The sequence below is a fragment of the Anopheles nili genome, chromosome 2 (assembly GCF_943737925.1).
Source record: "Anopheles nili chromosome 2, idAnoNiliSN_F5_01, whole genome shotgun sequence".
In the NCBI taxonomy this organism is placed as follows: Eukaryota; Metazoa; Arthropoda; class Insecta; order Diptera; family Culicidae; genus Anopheles; species Anopheles nili.
In genome coordinates, this window is record NC_071291.1 from 57638368 (window position 1) to 57661792 (window position 23425).

A 23425-nucleotide genomic window follows, 5' to 3' on the forward strand; every position below is an offset into this window, starting at 1 on the left:
AAAGGCGTCCTTTCCAAAGTCGTCCAAACCTGACTATTAATGGCGTGTGCATTGCTTCTAACGTAGTAGGGAAAATTTGGGCGCATAATTTGCCGTAATTGTGTTCCCTTCAAATGGTCAATAAAAACACGCACGTTCGTTGCTCCTCACATTTTTACGCACGTTCGTGCACTCCGGGCCGGTCTCGAAAATCATAACTAATCCTTTCCCAGACCCGGTTTTTGGGTTCGGTTCGACAAATCATTGACCTTTCTGGTTGGTTCGGGAGTAGATAAACGCTTAATGCGCAAAATAGGCCTACGTGCCGTCCGGCACACGGGTCTGCCCTGGAAGCAGTTCCCCGGGTCACGTAATTGGTGCGTCCAGGTAGGTTCGGGTTCGACCAAAAACCAGTTCCGGTTCACATGTGCGCGGGATCGAACCCCAGCCGACATGGTCGCCATTGCAAATCAATTAGCTGCCAATGGCGTACGTGATGGACGCCGCTAGAGCAACGAAACGATTCGACTAATCTAATCTGTCCGGACGGGCGGCAAAATTCGTCTGCAGCCACATATGCTCTAGTAGTAGGCTTGCACGTGGACCTGAATTTGAATTTCATACGCTTGGCACTCGATGCTCCGGTATCGTTAATGAATTTAGCGTTTTTTTGGGCTTCGCTTTATCGACTTTTCACTTTTTTTCTTCTAATTTCATTGCAGGCACTCCAGCATTGGATGAATTATCACGGGACAGATTCACCGCCACCGTGTGCTCCTCCGAACCCTCGTGACCTGTTTGGCAACCCATTCGCAACCAACGTACGCCTTTTGTGTCCATAGAACCGTCCAAAAAAAACGATCACAATCTCACGAACGCACGAATCCCTTCAAGCGGCACACAAGCGCCACTCGAGCTTTGGTCCTCACGGCAGGACAAATCGGACGATGGTGATGGCTTCCGACCAGGCGCGGCTTCTTCTGCTGCTGGCCGTGCTGTTAACCGATGCCGGCCAAGCCGCAGACCCCGTGGGTAAGTCAATTGGGCCTTACTTCGTTAAATATTTATTATCCCAACTCAGCGCCTCGACATCGACCGTCGGCCCATCGGGTTTTCGGGATGGGCGGCACCGTGGCGAACCGCGTCTAAAATTAGCAATTTCCGCTGCGAACCGTTCAAACCGGGCGCGCGAAACATCCGGAAGCGGTTTTTGGTCGGGATCGTTATCGGGTGGGCTGAGCCTTTGCGGAAGCGCAAAGTTTGATGGAATCGCGATAACTTGACCGGCCCCTTGCGGGCGTAGCTAAGTGGCTCCGTGACAAGTGCTTCATATCGCGAGGTTTTCGTACATTTTTTACCCACTCTCGTGTCGCTTGGAGGCAAGGATGTCCTTTCCGATTGGGCCGGGATTGAAAACTCCCGATTTTAATCACCTTTTCGCTGGTGATTGGTTGGCGGAAATTATAATCATAATCACATTATTTGCTTCACCTGGCTTGAATGGAGCAGCACTGGCAGCTGGAAAGCTTGACGCTGTTCAATATTAAGCCATTGAGTTTGCATCCTATATCGTCCTTTGATCGATCTGTAAACGACACATGCACTTGACGAGAAGCGCAACTGCTGCAACGCAAAAACCGCATGCAGAAACCTTAGCGAGGAACTTTTGCTTAACGATGAGAAGTGAAAAGAAATTCCTTGCAACAAGTTTCGTTGCAACTGCCTTTGAATACCCCTTCACACATGCTTTATTCAGGGAGCCTCCAACGGAAGCAACCATAAAACAGAAGAATGTAATATAAATTAATGCAAAACAGGCTACAAGGATGAGAATGGTGGCGTTTCTGTGAAGCATCCGTAGTGCTGCTGCAAAACTTTCGTGCCACAAAACTGCACCTAACAAACAATAGTATGCTGACCTAATGTGGTAATTTGGTATGCTTTAACGCTTGCTATCCTTTGAACGCATCCCAGTGCAACCGACTGCCGATGGCTGCTTAAACTTTCACAATTACCAAAAACGCTTGTTTACGCGAAACACATTCAAACGTCTCCCAGCCAGCGATCCTTTCGGGTGTTCCGTAGCATAAACTCCCACCACGATTTGGGTTCCGTTTGAAGTCGTGCGTTTTTTTTTTCTGCCGACCTAATTTCATGTAATCGCAGGATAAAGCAACCGCTCCTGCGTGCCCGTTCCGTGGCATGCCAATCAAAAAGTCACTCGGAACACAATACCCAAAAACCCGCTTTAAAAGGCGGTTCTGCCCCGGAAAACCGAACCATGCATACGTCACTCGGAACCGGGGGGAAAAGTTTGTCCTTGTACAACGCAATCATTAGGCGGGTACGCTCTTCGCCCGGGAAATCGCGCTCATGCCTTACCGACCATACAGGCCGGGTTGCGTGTAGGAAATTAAAAAAGTTTCATTAGTAGGCGAACGATACTCCCTGGAAATGAGGTTCAACATCCTGCCGGTCGCAGCTGGAATGCAAACCTGGAGCCGGGGAAACACGCCACACCGGACAGCAAACCCGGAAGGATATGTCTTGTTGCGATTCATTCTTAATCAGCGCCACCGTATGCGCATTGTGTTGTACATTTCCACGAACACACCTTCACGCTGGTGGCCGATGGCCGCTTTCCACCAGCCAAAGCGGGTTTTGTGGGAGTCGAAAGGATTATAGCAGTCAGAGAGAGGATTTTGGTATGTCTGAGCTATGTCAATTTAAAGCTGCTACTAATGATCGCTGCTCGGGAAGTGTCGCACGGTATTAAGCACACACTCGCACGGATACCTCTGTGTGTGGGAGTAAAAAGTTTCACTCGAAACGATTCCTTGAAGCAAACGCTCACTCGTAGACGAGCCCACCCAACGTGTTGACTTTGCGCCCACCCAAATCTGCGGGAAATCTTTGAACACATCGACCCTCGTCAGAAGTGAAGCCTTCCTAGCTACCCTGGGCGCTGTTGTCGACACATGTCCTACATCGAGTCGTCTTAATTGAAATCTAAAAAAACACGATACCATGACCGGGTGACCCATCTTAAAGTATGTTGGTGGCTTTATTTTCCGGCGTGCTCGCTTCTTAAAAAGCTCAATGTCCTGGCGTTTTTAACATACCGATCGCGTGCGTGATGTTCCGGTCATAATTTCTTGTCAAATCATTCGAGCGACAAACCCCTGTTCGACCCCTTACCGACTATTTCCGGCAAGCCAATTTTCCAACGAACGTTGATTAAATAAATCTTGCCGGGAAAGAGAGGGAACGATCAGCCGAAAAAAAAAAGCTAACCACATCCCGGAACACCGAGCCGATTTATTCCAGCGCGATGCGTAGACCCCAAAATCTAACGCACCTCTAGGGAATGCGACCGGGATTCCGCTTCCAGGGTCGCGAATAATTCCCTCCGTCCGATAAGAGGTGAAGATATTTATGCAAATTGGATTGCTCCCCGGGTCGAACGCCCTTCGCACGATTTCACACACCCACTCGCATGCTTTCTCCCGTTGAGGGCTTTCTCGCACTTCAACCAACGGGCCATGTGTTATTTTTGGGGTGGGTGAGTGGGTTTGGGTTTATGAAATAGTAATTTGTACTCGTTACTACACGAATCTCGGCGCCAGGGTTGCCGGTCGCACTAGGGACCCGGTCGGTGCCATACGTTAGCGGGATGTAAACTAGTAAAGTTTGGTGAAAAATGGGCGCTCTTTAAGAGGCCAAACGAACCATATCCTAATCGTGGGGTGGTGGTACGATCCTGTTTTGGGATAAAGTTTTAACCCGATAATCAATTCTTATTGCCTTTTGTTGTTGTTGTTGTTGTTATTGTTGCCAGTGCGGACACGGCGGCGGGTACAACTTTGAAGGTACGCCTTTTTGCCTTTGATCAAGGGGTGCCTTGAAAAGGGTGCACAATGCACGTTGTAAACTGTGCATATAATTATGGAAAGCGGTCAAAGCAGGCGAGATACGAGCAAGTTAAAGGACAGAAAAGAAGCTTCACAAATGGAAGAAAACGTGACTGCCGTTGGGGTATGTGAGAGAGAAGGTAAAAGAAAAGGGAACGCGAAGGAGTAAAGGTAATGTTGCAAAAACAAACAACTGATCAGCTGTAGCCCGTTTTTTTTTTATTTTCGTACCCATTCGGAAATGATTTCTCGCGTGCGAAGAAGCTACTCGAAGGTGTTCAGGTAGGTGTTTGAAGGGGTTAAATGTTGCATACGTATGTAATAAAGCTGCTTAAAAAACATTGTTAGAAGGTTTTAGGACGTAAGGTTAGGACGGTGTTAAGCAAGCGGACAACTAGACAATTTTAGGATAAATAATAGGCAGTCAAATATTGGTTTTAATACACACATTTTGTTTGCAAAAATGGAACAAAATCAAACTATGTTAAGCAGAACTATTCTACCTTGACGGCTCCAAAATGAATCTGCATACTCATTTTCATTCTGTAAGTTTGTGCGCCTTTTAAAGTGCTTTTTACATGGCGCACTTGTCGGAATCCTGCCACTCTAATTAAGCTACGATCCCGCCCCGGAACATCTTCGAGCCGTTCTCGATAGTAAAACGTTTTATTGGTCACGGTTCGGCTCAATATTCCGGCTAATCGCTCGCAAATGATCCCATCTCTTATCGCTCTCTCCCCCCGATGGGGAACCGAGCAGAACTCATTACCGAGCGCGGTACCGGGTTCAACTTGAGAAAAATCGTTTTCCGGTTTATCTAGCACATTTCCTTAGCCCAGCGCGCTAATGGCAGGAACCGCTTCTGGAAGCAAATGCCTGCCCTAATGGGCCTGCACGAACGAATCATTGACGCCATTGATTGGATCGTTTGATTCGCTTCCGTAATTAGAATGATTGAAAATAACAATTTTCTCCCGATCCTGGCCACTCTGAGGCCTGGCTTGAAGGCCAGGACCCCTTTTGTCCCAAGCCGTACCATCCCGAGTCGATGATGAATTGCGAGGGGAATGGCCGACGCGTTCAGCAGCCTCTGTACGACGCTGGAGAAGGAAATTAGCTGTATTTTCACTTAATTTCCTGGACTTCCGCTAGGGTTGGGCCCCCGGGAGTGGTTCCCGACGTGGCACTTCCGCCGCACGGCCCGGAACACGCTCCCATCTCCGGTGCGGCTCCGTTCGGTTGGATATTATTTATGTTCACTCATTTCTCAGGCTGTTCGGGAAGATAAGATTTAATTTGTTATGCCACGCCGACACCACAACGGCGGCACATCACGGGCTGACGGTGATGGTGCCGTGTCCTTTCCACCACAAGGGGAAAGATCCGGTTACACTTGGCTGCGCAAAAGCGGATGCCAGGATTGACAGTGTGCTTCCCTTTTCCGGCTTGCTGCCAGACCGGGCAGATGGCGTGTAAATTTTTAAACCAAAAACAGCGCTTTCGGTTTCGTGCTTGTGGAAAAACACACCACCCACTCGGGAGGGTAGGCCGCTGAGGGACGTAAACGAAAAGAAAAAAAAAGGGGGGAGGAAAAAGAAACAAATGGAAATAATATATTTGAAATGGGAAAGAAGCGTACACCGTGTTCCCGTCCGTCTTCGTTGGGCGGACGTCAATCTTGCACGAACCAACCGATTATGCGGAGGTTGTCCTGCGATTTGTCGTTTAAATTTCTTCCCAACCGAAAGCAACGCAGGTACGCTGGTGATGATTGTGCGCTTATGATTGTTTAACCAAGCAGCGGCTGCTAGAATCTGTAACAACAGACATACTAATTGTTTCCACTTTGCTCAAGCGAAGGCTGTTTTTTTGTTTAAGAATTTCCACTCACGAAACATCTTCGAGACGTGAGGAAATTATCACGCCATGATGGCACGGATAGCGAGGCGGCAAAAACATGCTGTGCTTGTGGGAATAAATGTGAGCGATCATACGAGAGAATGAGCTAACATTTCGTGCCATTAATATTACCTTACTCTAGGGTGTCTACTTTTTTCTTGTTTTAAAATAGATTTTTTCTAGTTGAAACAAGCGATTCAACATAAACAAAGCTCTAGAAGGAAACAAGAATATAAAAATACCCTTATCAAAAATAATAATCATCCCGTTTTTTTATAAAATAGAAAGATTATTGTTATTTAAATCCGACTCCACGTTTAATACCTACATGTGCTTCAAAACATCACAGTAGGCGAACGTGTTCGACACCCTTGACTGTGTGCTCGAAATGTGTTACAGTAAACTTTACCAAACGCGCAACATTTATTCATGAAGCTCTTACTTATGATTGCAAAATCAAAAATAATATGCTACAACGTCGGTGGGCGCCTGCCAGAGCTGGCTTCCTTCGTCACTTTGTCCCAGCAAGGAGCAGCGCGTTGTGCGTGCGTTGAGGACATAATTTCTGAGCCGAAAGTGTGCGCAAAAAAAAACAAATGGCGCACTCCCCCATTGCTCCACCAGGGAAGCGTTAACAACGAGCACGCGCTCGTGTGACTACACGGTGCCGTACACATCCGCTTGGCAGTGATTTATAAACTCGTCATGGACGGGTGGTCTTTTTCGTCAACATTCCTCCCCAGAAAGAACGGAAATCAACCGGGTACTTTTGCGCATCGAGCCGGCTGGGCCGTTACCGAGCCGCTCACGGATGGCAAAATAACTTATTTGTGCATTAGTGTGTAATATTTTTTTTTTTCGTGCTTCTTTTCATCACAAAATTTCACCCACCCCCATGCAATGCGCCCAGCAGACGCACTTACGTTGGCTCACGTTTCTCGCTAACCGTTCGACTGTGAGTGAAATATTTCGACAGCTATTTCAACCCACCTGCAACAGATTTTTGCAATATTTTGGCAATCGCACATACCCGCGTTGGCATTCCAGAGCACTCGGCACTTTTTTTTAATGGAGCACAGCAAAAAAAAATCCCCCAACCACCCACATTCGAGAGGCTTTTTCTCCGTGTCCGGGGAAGAATTACAACCTTCTAAACGTCATCTCGCTCTCGTTCTTTTTCATGTATTTTTTTGTTGCGATTGTGCCTCCGCCCCCCCTTTCGAGCGAGAAAATAATAATCCTATCAAACGACACCGATGCTTCCACCGTGCAATCGGTTTCCGATCCGGTTCCGGAAAGGTTCCGAGAAGGAATCTCCGAAAAAAAAACTCATCCCCAAACACCGGCGGAACAAAGCGAACAAACGGGCCTGGAAAGCGGAAGCGCGACGATTACGGTGCGGTCGAGCGGGAACAAATAAAACCGAAACGTTTCTTCTTCGGCTTCGTCCTTTTCCTTATCCACCCCCGGAGGATGGCCCGCAAATCCTTGAACCGCGCGGCCGAAAATCGGCCGGCTGTCAGCAAAAACCCGTGCGGAGCGAACGTTCTTAAAGCTGTCCGACACCGAAATAGCTCTATGCAGTTTTTCTTTGGCGTGGGTTTCTTTCTTTCTTTCTTTTCTTTTTGGCTAGTTTTCCCTATTTTCATTTCCCCCCGGCTAGCCGTTATTTTTATAACTGACGCTAGTTGCTCCCAATTTTCTCCATCTTGTCCTCATTCGGCGGCCCCAGTCTGAGCCTATTGTGGCGCGTTTCAGCAAGGCCAGCTCTGGTGTTGGAATTCATTTCTACTGCCCCAACCACACCTTTGCCGGGGCTGTTGGATGAAAGGGAAAATAAAATCGAGGAAAATGCGACGAAGCCAAAAAAAACCTTCCCGAGACACATTTCTGGCACCGACCTGTGGGCTGAACCGTGCCGTGGTTGGTACTTCAAATATTTCCAACACCGTCTCGGGGCGTCCGGAACACTAGCGCTGCCGGTAAGATGTGATTGTTTCGAGCCTTTCGGCTAGTTGGGCGAAGAAACTTTGCCAATTTCATGGTAAACATTAATTTTGCAATCAATTTGCGGAATCCTGCGACTCGGGGGCCATCGCAGCCGTTACCTTCAGACCTACCGGATTGAAAGTTGCAAGCTAGACAGGCAGTCCGTGATAAGTTCAAATGGGTCGGCATGATGGATTGATGGTTAATAATTTATATTAAAATTAGGGCCGCTTCGAGCCTCCAAATTGCCTGCTATTGGTGTCTGTGGTGTTTGGATGATTTCATTGAGTCGATTATATACATTTTTTATTTTATACCCTTTTTATTTAAACTAGGCTTCTACAAGCCTATAAAATTGCGTGACTTTGGTGGTGTTTGAAAGATTTCATTGATTTCATTGTATTTCATTTAGTTTTTGTACCCTTTTACTTTTTAAAATTAGACTGCCACAAGTCTCCAACAAGTGATCTGATATTGAAGGTGTTTGGAAGATTTGATAGGGATTTAGTAAATTTTTTACTCTTTTTATTACAATTGCCAATTGTTCAAAAGCTTTCGAATTGTCTGACATTGGTGTACGTGGAGTTACGAAGACTTTATTGGATATTAAAAACCATTCTTGTGCACTCCACATTTGGACTAATATTATGTCCAACAACGCTTAACATTGTCTACGAATTATCGAGATGTTCAAAAGGAATAAGAATCAATAAGCATTAATATGAATAAATATCAATTAATATATTTTTCTCACTACATCACCTACGAGCTCTCAGTAAAGTTTCTTAGTTTTAAAAGTTTTAACCAAGGAACGTTAGCGGAGTAATTAAATCAATTTTCGTTTGCTCACCGACGAATGAAATCCTAGAGAACGCTTGCAAAACCCTTTACAAATAGCGCAATAAATGCCGTTCATTGCGCGCCTTATCACTTGCAGCTTAAACCCCTAATTCAATCACCCACCGAATAAAAACACCCATTTTAACAACCAAGTAACCAATCACCGTCGGCAAGCAAAATGGCTGCACAATGGTTTAAAGAGACTTGCGTAATCCGTACCGGCAATCTAATCGCCACGCGAACAACCACCCAGAGTAGGCGTTTTCAGGGCTCCGGTGTTGGCCAGAAATTTACAAGAAATTTTACACAACGCCCGCCCACTCGCCATTCCCGAACCATTGGCATTGGGGCGACTTCCGAGCAGTGGGTGGCTACCGGTGCGAGGGTGGTTGCCGGTACGCAATAAACATTTAGCTTTATTGTGATGGCCGACATTTCTGCGCCATTCAATTCGCCGTCAACGTGAGCGCCATTTTCCCGTGGCCACCCGAGACGTACTCTCTCCTCCATTTTCTACGCGCGGCTGTAAAATGTCTAATTATGCTACCCCTTTTTTCGCTTTCTTTTTTGTGACCCATCTCCCCCGAGGGGATTCTTCTGCTATGGCGTGCTAACCGTGTCGTTTGTGCTATTTTTCACCTTCCTTCCAGGCACGGGCGGTCCTTCGATGGTGCACGTCGGCGAGGACGCGCTGCTGACCTGCGTCGTGATGACGCCCTTCAACAACGACACCGTCCTGTGGCGCAAGGGACCGCACGAGATCCTGTCGGCCGGCATGAACCGGGTCACCGGTGACAAGCGGGTCAGCGTGCTGCACGACGACTGTAAGTACACACAAACACACATTAACCCTTGGATGGGTTACATTTTTCCGCGCGAAGGAATGTTCCTTCCCATTCCCAGCCGTCGTTCGGCACAAAACGGAACATTGAAAACATTTCTGTCGCTCGTTTACCGGTGCGATTATTTCGGTAATAATCGCCTCTCATTATCAGTCAACCTGGGAGCGTTCACCTTCGTTTTTTTTTGTTGTTGTTAGCCTTCGCCATGTCGATAAAGCAGGTTAACGAGCGCGTGCCACCGTGGATCCTTTGCAAAACCCAGTTTCGTTCCACCTCATGGTTTGGCAACACTGCCGTACGCTCAATAATTCAGCAATTTAATTAAGAAACAGTGAATACCTCGCGCGTTGCTTGCGCGACCATCGTGAGCGTCTTCACGCGTTCGTTTGCAGGATTCAAAGCCATTCCAACCTGTGTCCTGGGAATGTGGCCGTGCCGTCACGCTCGAAGCTCGCTGTCCTGTCGCTGGCAATCAACGTCAGGATATGTTTGTGAGGGGGTTTTTTGGGAATATTTTCCCCAATTTTCCACCCAAACCCATCCAACCACCGCGTTCGCTAGTGTTGCTGGTGAATTTTTGGGGAATTCGGTCACATTCCACGCTCACTCGACGGAACCGGTGGCTTCATTTCACCGGTGGAAGCTGAGAAGCTTTTCCTTCGTTTTTCTTCAACCCGACGAGTCCTGCTGGCATGGCACGAGAAGGAGCAACAAAACAAAACCCAAAAAAAAACACCCACACTCTCACGGACACCTAAAGGATCATCGCACGCTTCACCTGCAAAACCTACTAGCACCTCGAAGGAGTAAATAAAGTGAAAACAATTGAATTTAAAATTGTTTCCCCCAACGAGGGGACCCATTCGGGGACACACGCTACTGCTGCTCCGGGTCCTACTCTTGGCTCATGTGTAGTGCCGCCGTACGACGAACCCATCGTTCCTAATTTTAATTAGAAAGTTTCGAGTAATTTATGCTACGCTCACTTATTAGGGCGCACCCGAAGCTCCGTAAGCACAAAAGTTAAAGATACTTCCCAAAACGCGCGCCGTGCAGCAATCCCGAAGGGTGGCAAGAAACCCTTGGGCCGCAAGGACCTAAGGAACACCTCCACCGAACCGACGGTTGGTGTGTCTTTCGAGGACAGCCTCGTGTGGTATTTGGCTTCGGTTGGCGCTTAAACACACTGCTGTGAGCTTGCAGCGTGCGTGCCGTGCGTGAACGGATGCGAAGGTGGAATTTATACGCTTTTTGCACGGGTTTTCGACACAGCCACCACCCGCTCGAGTTCCTGGCTTCCGGTCGAGAAGCCGTTCGTTCGCACGGAGCTTTAAGCGATCGGAAGGGCCGGCGGCAAAATTCGGCACCAAATTCATTGCGCCTTCATTACTGCACGGGCGAAGGTGGATAGTTCGTTTCGGGTATTGTAATGGCTGGCGATAAAAGGATTCGGAAGTTTTAGAGCTATAAATATAAGTGCCGCTTCGGGGTAATGGGTCGCTAGCCGTTGCGCAACCGGATCGTGTCGGTCGTAATTTGTACGACGGTAGAATATTGCTCTTTTTGGTGCGTTTGATTAGTATCGGGCCGGCGCTTATGGCTAAGAAGACGATAATTGAATTACAAATCAGCATAATAAACTTCTTCGCTTTTTTGTGCAATTATTTTACTCAGCCAAACTTAAATACCAGCCACGATAATATGACAATCATATCGAGGAAATCAAATATAAATTCACCTTTTTTAACGATTTTCCATTGCAAACCACCAAGTTCTTGGTTCTAGACACAAAATAGCCGATAAATGTGGGCGATCGTTCCTCTTTTCATGATTACAGTGATATTGCCTGCACCATTTTGATAGAAGCCCCTTTTTTTTTGCTCAACCTTTTGTTAACCAAACCGGATCCTTTTTTCATCAAGAGCCTCTCATCCGAAATGGACTGTTTTCGTTTGTTTAAAAGTCAGCATGATGGGAAAAAAAGAATGTCCGCAAATTATAGCCCAAGCCCCGTTTGACAAAGTACGGAGAGTGGTTTTAACCGATGATCCTCCTGAAGCTTGTAATTTTAATGTAAAAACCGGAAATTTGAAGTTAATTAGGTGAGCTACCACATTCGCTTGTCCATTTACAAACGTGAAAAGCCGTTGGGTGGGCAATGAAAACGATAAATCGTGCTGAAAAGCCAGTTTAACTGAGCAGTGATAATGAAATTCCACGAGCAGGGCTACGATACACGTGTTCGCCGCGCTATTTCATCGTGTAAATGTATAACTCAATGTCAATCACGATGTGTAACGCTCCATGGTCGAATCTTGCCCGCATCGCGTTGGGCTAACGGCGAAAAAAAAAGGTCCACTTTCAACGCCCACTACATGGCGCTAGCTTTCTCCGTTTCCACCGCGAAGAGACGATTTTTATTTCTGCCTCCCCCTTACTCACGCAAGGATCGTCATTCGTCACTCACTTCAAGCCCGGGGCTCGACAACTGCGCGTTGAGATCAAAGGCCCAGTCATTTCGGTGGGTCCGTTTGCACCAACGACCTGCTTCAACGGTTGCTTCTCGGTTGGTTACACTTTGTGTTATTTTCACTGCTTCACGACGGAAACGGAGAGACCAAAGCGAACTGTAGGCGGTAGTTTCCCGGGACCCAGTCTCCGTACCGTAAATCAACACGTAAGACAGACGGACAAACAGAACGCCCGTCGTTAGTAGTTTTCTGTCCCAGCTGGTCGTCGGGTTCCTGTCGCTACGTTTGAAGCTGCCCCATTCGACGGTTCGTTCATGTCCTTGCTGAAGGTTTCACTGTGCTTATCTTTCACCCAACAGTGACGCCTGTAACGCACCAACCGAAGCCGCTATATGAGGAAGGTGAACCCAAACGAATGGAGAGTTTTTCTCGTCTGCTCTCAACATAAAAAAAACCCAACACCCAAACGGAACCTTAAAAAACGAGCCCCACGCAAAACTGAAGCTTTTCATTTTCCATTGTCGTCGGTCTGTTGTTCTGTATTTCCCGCGCGTCCAACACGGCGCTAACAAGTTGCAGTTATTGGTGTTGTGGCGCACTGAATGCGAACACAGTTCACGTTTCGATGGGGGCTTTTTTTGACCGGAAATCTGGCCGCTAAGCGATAGTTCCAGCTGACGGCTTCGCATTTTGCTTTTTTGTTTTCTTCTTTTGCTGGCACGCCTTTTTTGATTTGATGGTGAAATCGGTTTTCCACAATTTCCTTTCTACACAAAGATCTCCTCATGAGACAGCTGGCAATGGTTGGTGTTTGTTCTGCATAAGCTGCTGATAATAATTAATCCGGTCTCTCTTCTAACGTGGAATATTTAACGCCTTAAATTAAAGCATAAATTAACGCCTTTGTGTCGTGTAAAATCAGTTAAAGTGAATAAACGATTTTTTGAAAATCAACTATTCCAAATTCAAATCGAATCTTTTGATGTCCCAAGTACAAGTACATTTTAAATCATAATATTTTACAAATTATTTACAAAAATTTCCAAACCGTTAAATTGTTTGGCTAATTGTAAAAATAAGAAAATATACAAATTGTCTTATCGTAAACAAAAGCTCCTATGGTAATGAAGTAGGCGCATTTTATGCTCCTATTCACGCAAAAAAAAAAGCTTCCAGGTTGCTTTGATGCTTTTCAAATTTGTGTATTTCATATCATAGTGCAGCAGTTCACCTACACCACGCAGTATGAGTACGTTCTTGAGCTAAGACAATATTGTGATACAACCATGAAAGCAAGAACTAGCAACTCTTTGGTCTCCACCCTCCAACGGAACCGGAAGCAACTTTTAAATTACTAGCAAAATTAAATTTCATTCGCACCGCACATTATGTGATTTCTTTCTCCCAGTCATGGGAGTCACCCTGTGGTCGACGCTTCCACCGAAGAACTGCTAAAAAGTCAGCAAATCCCAAGCGTCCAGCAGCGTAAAACACCACGCCACCCGGCAGCGAAACGAAAAGCCACCGAACGGGCAAAAGGTGCAAGACGGTGATTAAAAAGTATAAAAATACGGCTTCCGTCCGTGCTGCTGCAACCGTGTTGTGTCTGAGCCTTAACCGACGCCATTGCTCCGTTGGCCGCTCCTAGCGTGGCAAGGTTCCCACCGGGGTTCGCTAATTATTTTCCTCCCTTTAGAAGGTAACCGCGGCGTGACAGAAACCATAAGCGGACAGCACGGGTCCTTTGAGATTCCGCTTGCTCCTTGCGCGGCTCAAGAACCGGCGCCATTACTCGTCGCAGCTAGCGCGAGTAACAAACGCCATCCACCGGTGAAGTGATACCTACGTTCCGTGTCCAACTACGGTTTTTTTGCTTCCTTCGGCAGTTCGGCTAGTTCGCGCAGCCTCTTCAAACGGAACCAACCATCTAGGAGCTGCAGGCGCGATGACTGGCACACTGCAGCAACCCATTATCGTTGAGGTGGCACGCGTACTGCTCTCCTGTTCTAGGATCTCTTTCGTGAATGGTCGAGCTGCGCGAAAACCGTTGGTACTTTAATTTTTCTACCGACTCTTCCGTGCCAGCTGGTCTTGGCGGGATCCGCTGCTTGTGTTCCGCGAGCGGCAAAATGGCGCTCGAAGTGAAAGTTAAATTTCACTTGCTTTGATCTCACCGTTCAGGTTCAAACGCGCGCAACAAACGTCCTTCTTTTGGGGGGTAGCATGGCAGTTGAAAAATGATCATTTATTTTGTACGCCCGTAAGATGTACGGTTTTTGCTTCCCCCCTGTGATGCTGGAATTGGACAATTGGAAAGAGAAATTGCATGATGTAATCTTTCCGAAGAGGAAAAGAAACTACTCTGTGCTACGTTCAATTTGACATTCGTCCTTGTATTATTTAGACAATGTTAGTTGGGCTATTTTAAACGTTAATAAATGTATAATTAATTGAATTTCGGGCAAAACATAGGACTATAAAATCTTTATACATAATTTTTGTATTCGAATAAAATTTGTGTTGAGTAAAGAGAGTGCCCTTCAATGCCCTAGTGCTGCTGCAACTCCGTCCTTTTTTACAGGCATATTATATATCCCGCTTTCTTTCCATTTCCTTTCCAGCACCCAAGGGCAGAACTCCACTCGGCGGAGACGTGTGGGTTCTACTCATTAAAGAGGCCCGCTTAAACGATTCGGATGTGTACGTGTGCGAGGTGAACAGTGACCCGATTGTGAGGAGTTTCCATCCTCTGACAGGTAATTATGCCGAAACCACTCAACAAACTGCGCCCTGGTGTGTCGCCTTTGTGTGCTTTAGATTAGAAACTCATTATTCCGATCTCCCTGGGAAAGGATGACAGTCGCGGAGTTTTCCCACGGTGCGGCACAAACCGTGTACTCAAACCCTGAAAAGCTAGTTCCTCCGCGCAAGATCGCGCGTGAGTGTTTCGCTAGTATCCTTTTCCATAACTTACGTGCTTGTGTGATCGCATCGCATCGAAACCATTAACCGGGCGTGATTGCTGCAGGGAAAGTTGCCCGAGCAGTTCGAGCGCAGCACGAAGGAAATCATTTAAAAATGGTGAAAAGCGCATCAATTTACGCACCGGAATATCACCAAAGTTTTGCATTTTCCCCCAGTGCAGGACGCAAGCAATCAAAAGCGAACGCCACGAGCCCGGCAGCCAGCTTCCTCGGGCGCCGTTTTCCGCCCGTGCAAAGTGCCTAATGGAACTTTGACGCAGCTTACGATGGTGGGAAAGTTTTTCGCACAGGATGCACGATCCTTGCGCCCTTTCGGGTGGGGGAGAACGAAAACGCGTCGCACATGAAACGCGGTGACAACTTTTTCCATTAAAACCGATTCTTAGCTCGCAAACTATCGCGCAGGAAAATTGCCGCAACACTAATCTTTTGCGTTTCGACACCGGCACCGTGTTTTGTTATCTTTTTTTCGTCTTCTTCTCGATTCTTCCTCTTCTTTCTGCAGTTCGTCAACCTAAGAAGAAACCAACTTCCGGTTCGAACGCGACGGAACCGGGAGCGACTGCTACGAGTCAATCGACGTCACCGGAAACGGCCACCTCGGAGGAAGACGACTCATCGGACGTTTACATCGACTCCGAGGAGGAAGTAAGCCCTGACGGTGTACCACTTGTGACGCATGATTTCACCGACTGTTGCCATGCCAACAACGTGTCCGAAGGTTGTATGGGTTTTTGCGTGCTGCACAACATCCTCGACGGATCGGCCGGTGCTGAGCCGGAGCAGTGTGAGCGAGATTTCCCGAACATTGTGCGATGTATGGCGGACGGACGCAACCACGTGCCGTGTTGTGTTGAGAAAGGCATCCCGGATCTCTGCCAGGATATGTGTCGCGGCGAGTACACACCGTTTACGGATTTGCTTAAATCGCGCGTGTCTTGTGTGCAGCACACTCTGCCCGGGTTGCAGTGCATTCTGGACAACATCCAGCGGCTACCGTCGGAACCACAATCGGTGTCCGTCGAGCCACTGACCGAGCGTTCGCTGCAGGTGAGCTGGCAGGCTCCGGAAAAGCTGGGTGCAACCGTTAAGTACTACCAGGTGAACGCTACCAGACTGCACGCGTTTGATCAGGACTTTTTGGCGAATGCGACCGACGCGAAGGATGGCCTGGTGACGGTGAGGGTGCCCGCGAACCAAACGATGGCTGTCCTGTCCAACTTGAGCCCGTTCACGATGTACACCGTCACTGTGAGTGCACAGAACGATCATGGCACTAGTCTGCCAAGTATGCGCATTCGTGCTCTCACGCTCGAGGGTGGTGTCGTCAGCAAACAGACCAGTGTCGCTGTGGTTCCAGTGCTTCCAGGTAAGTGCAGTGAGAGGTAGAGATTTTAGTGGATAGTTTTTTAAAAGTCCCTTTCACAAACTTGTACGGATCTTGTCAATAGACTACTTGAGGTTGTAGGAGGTTGAAGGAGGACCTCGGTGAAAAAGGGTTTTAAATAGCTTTAGTAGGGCAATTTTTTGCATTAAATCTTTCCTTTTTTTGCATCATGTTAGCACTGTTCTTAAACAATTTAAATTCCCAAGAAAGATCAACACTACTACTACTGTAAGAAAAACGCCCGAATTAAGCATAGGCTACTTTGTTCGATTGTCTTTTTCAAATTGTCCAGAAATGCTTTCTGGTGGTTTAATTCGATCAAACCCAATTCGGTGGTTAATCAGCTTACCATCAATTCGTCCTCATTTCGAACGTCATCGCGTCCGCTATCGACAATGGACGCCGTTCGAAAGAAGCACACAATTTTTCAACAATCTGATCGTCGTAAGCTTGCTGCTAATGGTAGATTCATGTTCCCGAAAGTACGTGCAAACTGAAAATTGGGGTGAGGAAGCAAAACTTAATGACGAGAAGAAGAGCAAAAGAACCAACTCACTCCCCCATCGTTTGGAAAAACACTGGTCAGCATGGCGGTTTTTGTGAATCGACGGTACCATCGCCATCCCGCATGACACCACGATGTGGTCTGGCGTTCCGAAAACCATCAAATCACAGCCAGAAAGAATCAGTTCCGTTTCCTCATCCGCGTGAGTACGCGCATCAGTTACAATTTTTTTTTCGTGTGACATGGTGGACGAAGGACAAAAAATCCTCTACTACCGTGGCACGTACTGACGGGACAACATGACTTTTGCATTTCGTGTGTCAAACCGGACCAAACGAAAGGAGATAAACATCCCGACCGGGCGATGATCAATCGATTATTTATCCATTTATAAGCATTCTTTCCGCTTCATTGTTGACCGACTCGGTATACGCTGCGACAGGATAGCGATTGTTTCGAGGATCCAAACGAGCGAACAAACGCTGAGACAAAAGATGTCCTTTCGATTCTACCAACACAAGGCACATCTGACTCCAATTAGCTCTTGTCGAATGTCAACTGAAGTTTTAAACCGATAGTCTTCTTCCAATGAGCCATCCTTTTGTCCTCGTTATATTTTGCTGAAAAAAGCAGCATGATTCTTGTAGCGAATTATTTATAAAGCCTCGCGACATTCGATATTCCGTTCCCTATTTTTGTCTTTCCTGGACCATTATAAGCCTGGATTGGATTTAATTCCCCAGTGGGATGAAAAATCGATAAATAAATTGTCGAATCTAAAGGGCGCTATTGGATGATGGAAAGCGGATGTTCGTTGTTATATTTTCTTCCATTACCTTGGCTCCATAGGGCAAAGTAAACGAATTCAATCGGGAATTGTTTCAAGACCAGGAAGCATATCAGTCAAAAATCACTGCAAGTGAGATCTTTATGAGGTTTTTTTTTCTACAAAATACATGTTAAAGGTACAAGAGCTTTTAGCTATAAAGATGCTACAGCATTCACGTGGTTTTCATGCCACGCGCGTATCCGACCCGTATGAGCTTGAATCTCATTTCACCAATCCTTCGCAGATGTCCGCGGTTGCTGCATGAAGAAAGGCATCACGCACCGCACCTGCCTAGAGAAGATGTGCGATCCCGTGAAAGCCGACTTCACCGAAGTACCCGATCTGATGGTATGCGCCCCATGGGCCAACATCACATTCGCCTGCCTAGCGAACAACATCGATCACACACCGTGTTGCAAGAGCCGTGGCATTCCCGAAGGATGCCTGTCATTCTGCTCCGGCACCGTGAAAGCGATCAACTTCAACTACTTCAAATGCCTGCAGTACATGTCCGAGTACAGCAGCTGTTTGCTGCAGGGCTACGGTGTCCTTTCGGGTCCACCATCGAAGCTAAAGGCGCCGCTGATCGCGAGCCACTTTGTGGTGCTTGAGTGGAAACCTCCGAAGATCCTGCCGGATACGGTGACCGCGTACCATCTGCACTACCGCAAACTGGGCAGTGGCGAAGAGTACAGCGTGCTCGAGAAGGATCAAGCCCCTGTGATCGTGGAGGATCTTGAAGCAGCTACCTACTATGAAGCGTTCGTTGTTGCGGTCAACGCTCACGGCAAGGGTGGACCATCACCTCGCTTAGTGTTCCAAACGAAACGCGACTCACTGATGGAACCAACGCACACGCAGTACAACATATCAGCTTGCTGTCATGCGTCAGGACTGCTGCCACAGTGTGCACCGCTCTGTAGCTACGACGCGAAGATGTCCGACATCCAGAAGTTGGGTAATACCTGCCGTGGACAGATCGGAACCATCGTCCGGTGTAGTGCTGGTGGGCGTGATCATACGTCGTGTTGTGCACGTCGTGCGGTACCACCGAAATGTCAGTCACTTTGTCGTGGCGTTATCACAAGCTCACCGGCCGAATGTCTCCCATTCGCGGGTAACATCATCCAGTGCTTCGAGGAAGGCATCGGGCACATTCCGGCACCGATCGAGGATCTGCACGTCACCTCAGTCACGAACACGTCGATCTCGCTCGCTTGGGTTCCGTCGGAGATGGATGCGAACAACACGGAAAACCGGCCCATCGATTATCTGGTGCAGTACGGCAAGGTGAACAACATGACGATGTACGAGACCGTGATCAAGCTGGAGCATGTAAGTGCGGTGTTGATGCTGTGCGCTATGTGATGTACTCACTTCAGTTGTTTTGTCCGCAGGAGCTCAACACCACGGAAACGGACGTTGAGCTGAAGGAGCTTGAACCGAAGGCGTTGTACCGTATCACGGTGGTCGCTCGTGGTGATCACGGTACCTCGCTACCGTCTTCGATGTTACTGATCAACACCTCCCGGACGGATTCAGCTAGCACGGTGTACGGTGCACCATCTCCACCACATTCGCTGTCGGTTTCTGCACACAGTGCCACCTGGATCACGGTATCCTGGCAGCCGCCCGAGTTCTCGCATCCACACGAGAGCATCACGTACCGTGTGATCCACAAGGTGGCCAACAACTACACCGTGATCGACACGCGGTTGCTGTGGGTGCGTGTTAACAATCTGCTCCCAAACACGCAGCACATCGTGTACGTGGTGGCGATCGGCTCGAAGGGAACTAGTCTGCCATCGGAGACGCTTGTCGCGTGGACTGATCCTGCTTTGCCGGCTTACGTTGATGTGAGTTTGAAGGTTCTGGGCGTGAAAAAAGGGATAACGAACTATCGTCGTTTGTATCAACTAATTTCCAACAGCCCCCGACGGTACACCCATCAGACATCATCTCTGAGGGTGGTTCGATGACCATTCTCTGCCTGGCGATGGGTAATCCTGCTCCAACCATCTCGCTGTATGTCGGAGGACACCTGGTGCGGCAGGACACCTCGCGACACATGATCACCGTGATTCACAACGTCACCACCGATATGGAGCACATCTCTTGCTACGCGGACAATGGCTACGGCATTCCGATGCAGGCTGCCAAGAAGGTCAACATCAGCTGTAAGCATCCTTCACCCTGAAGTCGACATCCCAAATTATTAAAACATGCGTTCCTCTTAGTTGCGCCACGTATTCAAGCATCGGGCATTACGGTGGCATCCGTGGGTGAGTCCGTTGACTTGCGGTGTACTATCCGTGCGCGACCGATTCCGAAGACCATGTTCTGGCGAGATCATGACGGACGCGTACCAGTCATCCAGGGTGGCAACTACGATATGTCCATGAAGAACGACGTTGATGTAAGGATGGGACAACATGTATAATTCGTGTGTAAATAAGTCAATTCTGTTTTATAATTTCTTCCCCCAATCAGGACAACTCCCTGTACGTGATGACACTGTCAATCGCTAAGCTGAGCTCACAAGACGTTGGGGACTACTTCTGCCACGCCGAGAACGCCCTGGGTTCGTCGACACGTGCGGTGTCAGTTCGCATCCGCAATACGGCCGCATCGTCCAACATATCCGAATGCTGCATGGCTCAGAACGTGTCGTCCGCGTGCATGAGCGCCTGTTCGTTCTACATCGACATCGAGAGTGTGATCGATCGGCCAGAATGTATCGTCGACTTCGACAAGCTAATGCGTTGTGCTGCCGATGGTTCCGATCATCGTGGTTGTTGTGCCTCGAAGGAAGTACCGAGACGCTGTTTGAACTGGTGCCGTGGTGAACCGATCACTCCGCCTGGTATCTGCGCGTTACAGCACACGCGCACGATCGTCGGTTGTTTCCAGGAAAATCGCGATCGTCTCCCAGGACCACCCCAGAACCTGAAGGTGCAAGTACTAAGCGATGAGGAAGTTCTGATTCGGTAAGTGAATGAGCGTATTACAGCGCGTAAGTACGACGTACTACTGTTTCCAAACATCTCTAGCTGGGATCCACCGGCCAAGAACCCAACGACCGTCGAGGGATACCGAGTGTTCTGGCATGATCTGGAACCCGTCACCGACAACCTATCGAACGTGATCAACGGACTAGCGACGAGCCGGTTGGACGCGAAAGAGACGAGCATTAAACTGGAGGGTCTCAAACCGAACGTCATGTACGAGTTGGTGATCAAAGCCGGCAATCATTTGGGTGCGTCGGTGCTTTCGGATCCGCTACGGTTCACTCTGGGCGATCAGCACATCACGAGTGCGTCTCACGGTACCAATGCCGGTGTGGTTAGTGGCATCATTGCTGGGTTGCTTGCGATTATGCTCGCGATCGCGGCGATCTTCGTCGTGAAGCAGCGAAGATTTGGCCAGAAACAAGCGAACGGTGGTGTGGCGTTTGAGAACCCGAGCTATCTGCGCGAGATGAACGTTGAGCATGTGCAGGTAAGTAGCGCATTTTGATCCTTTTTATCAATCCACGTTTGTGAGGTGATCATTTAATAGGGCGTTGTTTGTGATCCTTGTTATCTTGTGGCATGAAACCGGAACCAGCTCATGAACGGAGCAGAGCAATAGGAAAAAAGGTTCTGCAACTCAAGTTTGTATGTGACCTATAGCCTGAAAGGAATTTACGGTTAAAAATATGCAAAACCCCAAGCGCATAGTTTTCTCGCTCTTCAAGGGGGTAATATAAACATAGCAATGTAACAAACGAAGATCGCAAATTTAAAAGTACAAATGATGCATCCGTTTTGTGCCCAGGCTTCAAATTTAGTGTCCAGAACCGATGAAACAAATCATCGTTTATCCAATTTATATAACGATTTCCTGTGTGGATCCGGTTCCATATCACAGATCGATCAAAAGGTGTCTAACATCCTCTTTAATTTACCCATGCTTTTTAATCCCACACTACGCTAGATTCCGGCCGTTTCCGGGCAAGGCGTCGGTAATGGAGCCGACTGGCGGCAGGAATCACTTCACACCGCGAACGGAACGGCCACGACCGGGCTGAACCACGATAATGCCGTCGTCCCGATGGCCACCGAGGTCAACCCGTCACTGTACGAAGAGCTCAAGCTTGGCCACGATCGAGCCGGCTTCAAACGACTGGTCTCCTAGGAAACGATGATGGCCGGTCCGGATCAACCAGCGACCGGAGGCAACACGGTACTTGTACATACCAGCGGACAGTTTTAGATGTGATCATCGGCCTTCAGTGGGTTGTGGGTTCGATTCGTAGAGGAAATGAAGCCGATTTGTATTTTGTACTCACGCGTCTGTGGCACGATGTGGGACGAACCGATCGTATCGTAGTTTTGACGCCCTCTTCGCATGATGCCTCCAGTGTGATAGAAAATATGTCTTAGAAATGAAGCCACCATCTCGTTCAAAGCCCGTAACCATTTGATGGCAGAAAAAAAGGGACAGTGCAGTTGCGGGTGTGTTTTTGATCGTCGAAGTCGAGAGCTTTGGAAAGGCACGGCATCTGCTCCATCCAATTGCTGCAACCAAGAAAACAAGTACCGCTCTAGTCAAATAAGCAAACAAGAAAACCCAACAACTGGCATAGCTCGGGCATTACTTATTTCCCCTTTCAAGCACGAACGCGGGGGCGTCGTTTCGTGGCTAGTTACCACTCCGTTACATTTGCGTTTCACGAAACGAAACGTTAGCCCTTTGGGCAGAAGATCTGTCGATTAGGATCTGTCGAAACACACACACACACACATTTAATCGCAGCTCACGAGCAAGCCAGAACGCTTAACGAAGCACGATTATTAGCGTGACATCTGCAGGCTTGTGGTTTGCGAGTTCTTGCAGTAGTTTAGTGCACATCCTCTGCGCACAAGCGGAAGGATTCCCAGCAAAACGCCCCTTCAACAGTGCACGCTCGAACGTTGGTTGGATTAAGGATACGATATTTAGCAAGGAAGGAAGAGTGAGTTTAGAGTTTTTAGAGCAGTTTGATGACATACCAGCCCGTCTCGGCAGGTGAGGCAGACTTGCAACCAGACAGCGCGCCACCGTACGTTGAATGTTGGTTTTTCAACCGAGCGCGGGAACTTATTTACCAGTGCACTGTAGTTGCGAGCGGGAGCCCAAAACGATGGCGCACGAAGAAAATGCGTACAGTTATTAACACATACACAGAAGAGACAAAAAAAAACATACACGCGAGGGAAAATTGTTTAAGCCATTTAGCGGAGCCAGTGTGCGCGTGAGCGTAATGGCGCGAAAAAGTTTCATTCGATCGGCGCAAAAGTGAACGACGATAAGGGGCAGGCTAGGGCGAAGAGTGTAGGGGATGGAAGCAATAAATTTGAGAATAGTTTTATAATAAAAAAAATATATATATACATATATACGTACACGGGGTGTTTTTCTAATGCCATATAAAAGAGATATCACAAGGCGGTTTGTTTTTTCCCGGAGTTTCATAAGTTCAGTTGGATGCATTTAAATATTTCGATTAAGGATTTAATCGACAAGGGTACAAAAATACAAGCCATAAAAGATCCCCTCACTTTGTTCTGATAAAGTAAAAGCATTTTTATGAACAAACGAGTCTACCTCCATGCGAATAAAGCGCTACAATCCCTGCATGTAACGGCCAGAGAGTCGAGAGCGCATTTGCGTTCGATTTTCAATGGCTTCGCTCATCCTGCGCCTTCCACCTGGCCCGTTTCAAATGTCACAGTGATTGCTATTGAAAACACACATCTCCCTCGAAT

At 47.8% G+C, this 23425-nt stretch overlaps 1 protein-coding gene across 1 annotated transcript; it reads left to right on the plus strand.

Moving 5' to 3' along the window:
* Positions 1–926: 926 nt before the first annotated feature.
* Positions 927–22993, plus strand: LOC128730612 (Ig-like and fibronectin type-III domain-containing protein 1). The gene is made up of 11 exons (XM_053823685.1): positions 927–1011; positions 9269–9442; positions 14553–14687; positions 15421–16284; positions 17881–18971; positions 19034–19492; positions 19567–19813; positions 19874–20052; positions 20127–20623; positions 20687–21134; positions 21612–22993. The coding sequence occupies exons 1-11, from the start codon at positions 927–929 to the stop codon at positions 21810–21812; spliced, it is 4380 nt and encodes a 1459-aa protein (XP_053679660.1). The 3' UTR covers positions 21813–22993.
* The last annotated feature ends 432 nt before the right edge of the window (positions 22994–23425 follow it).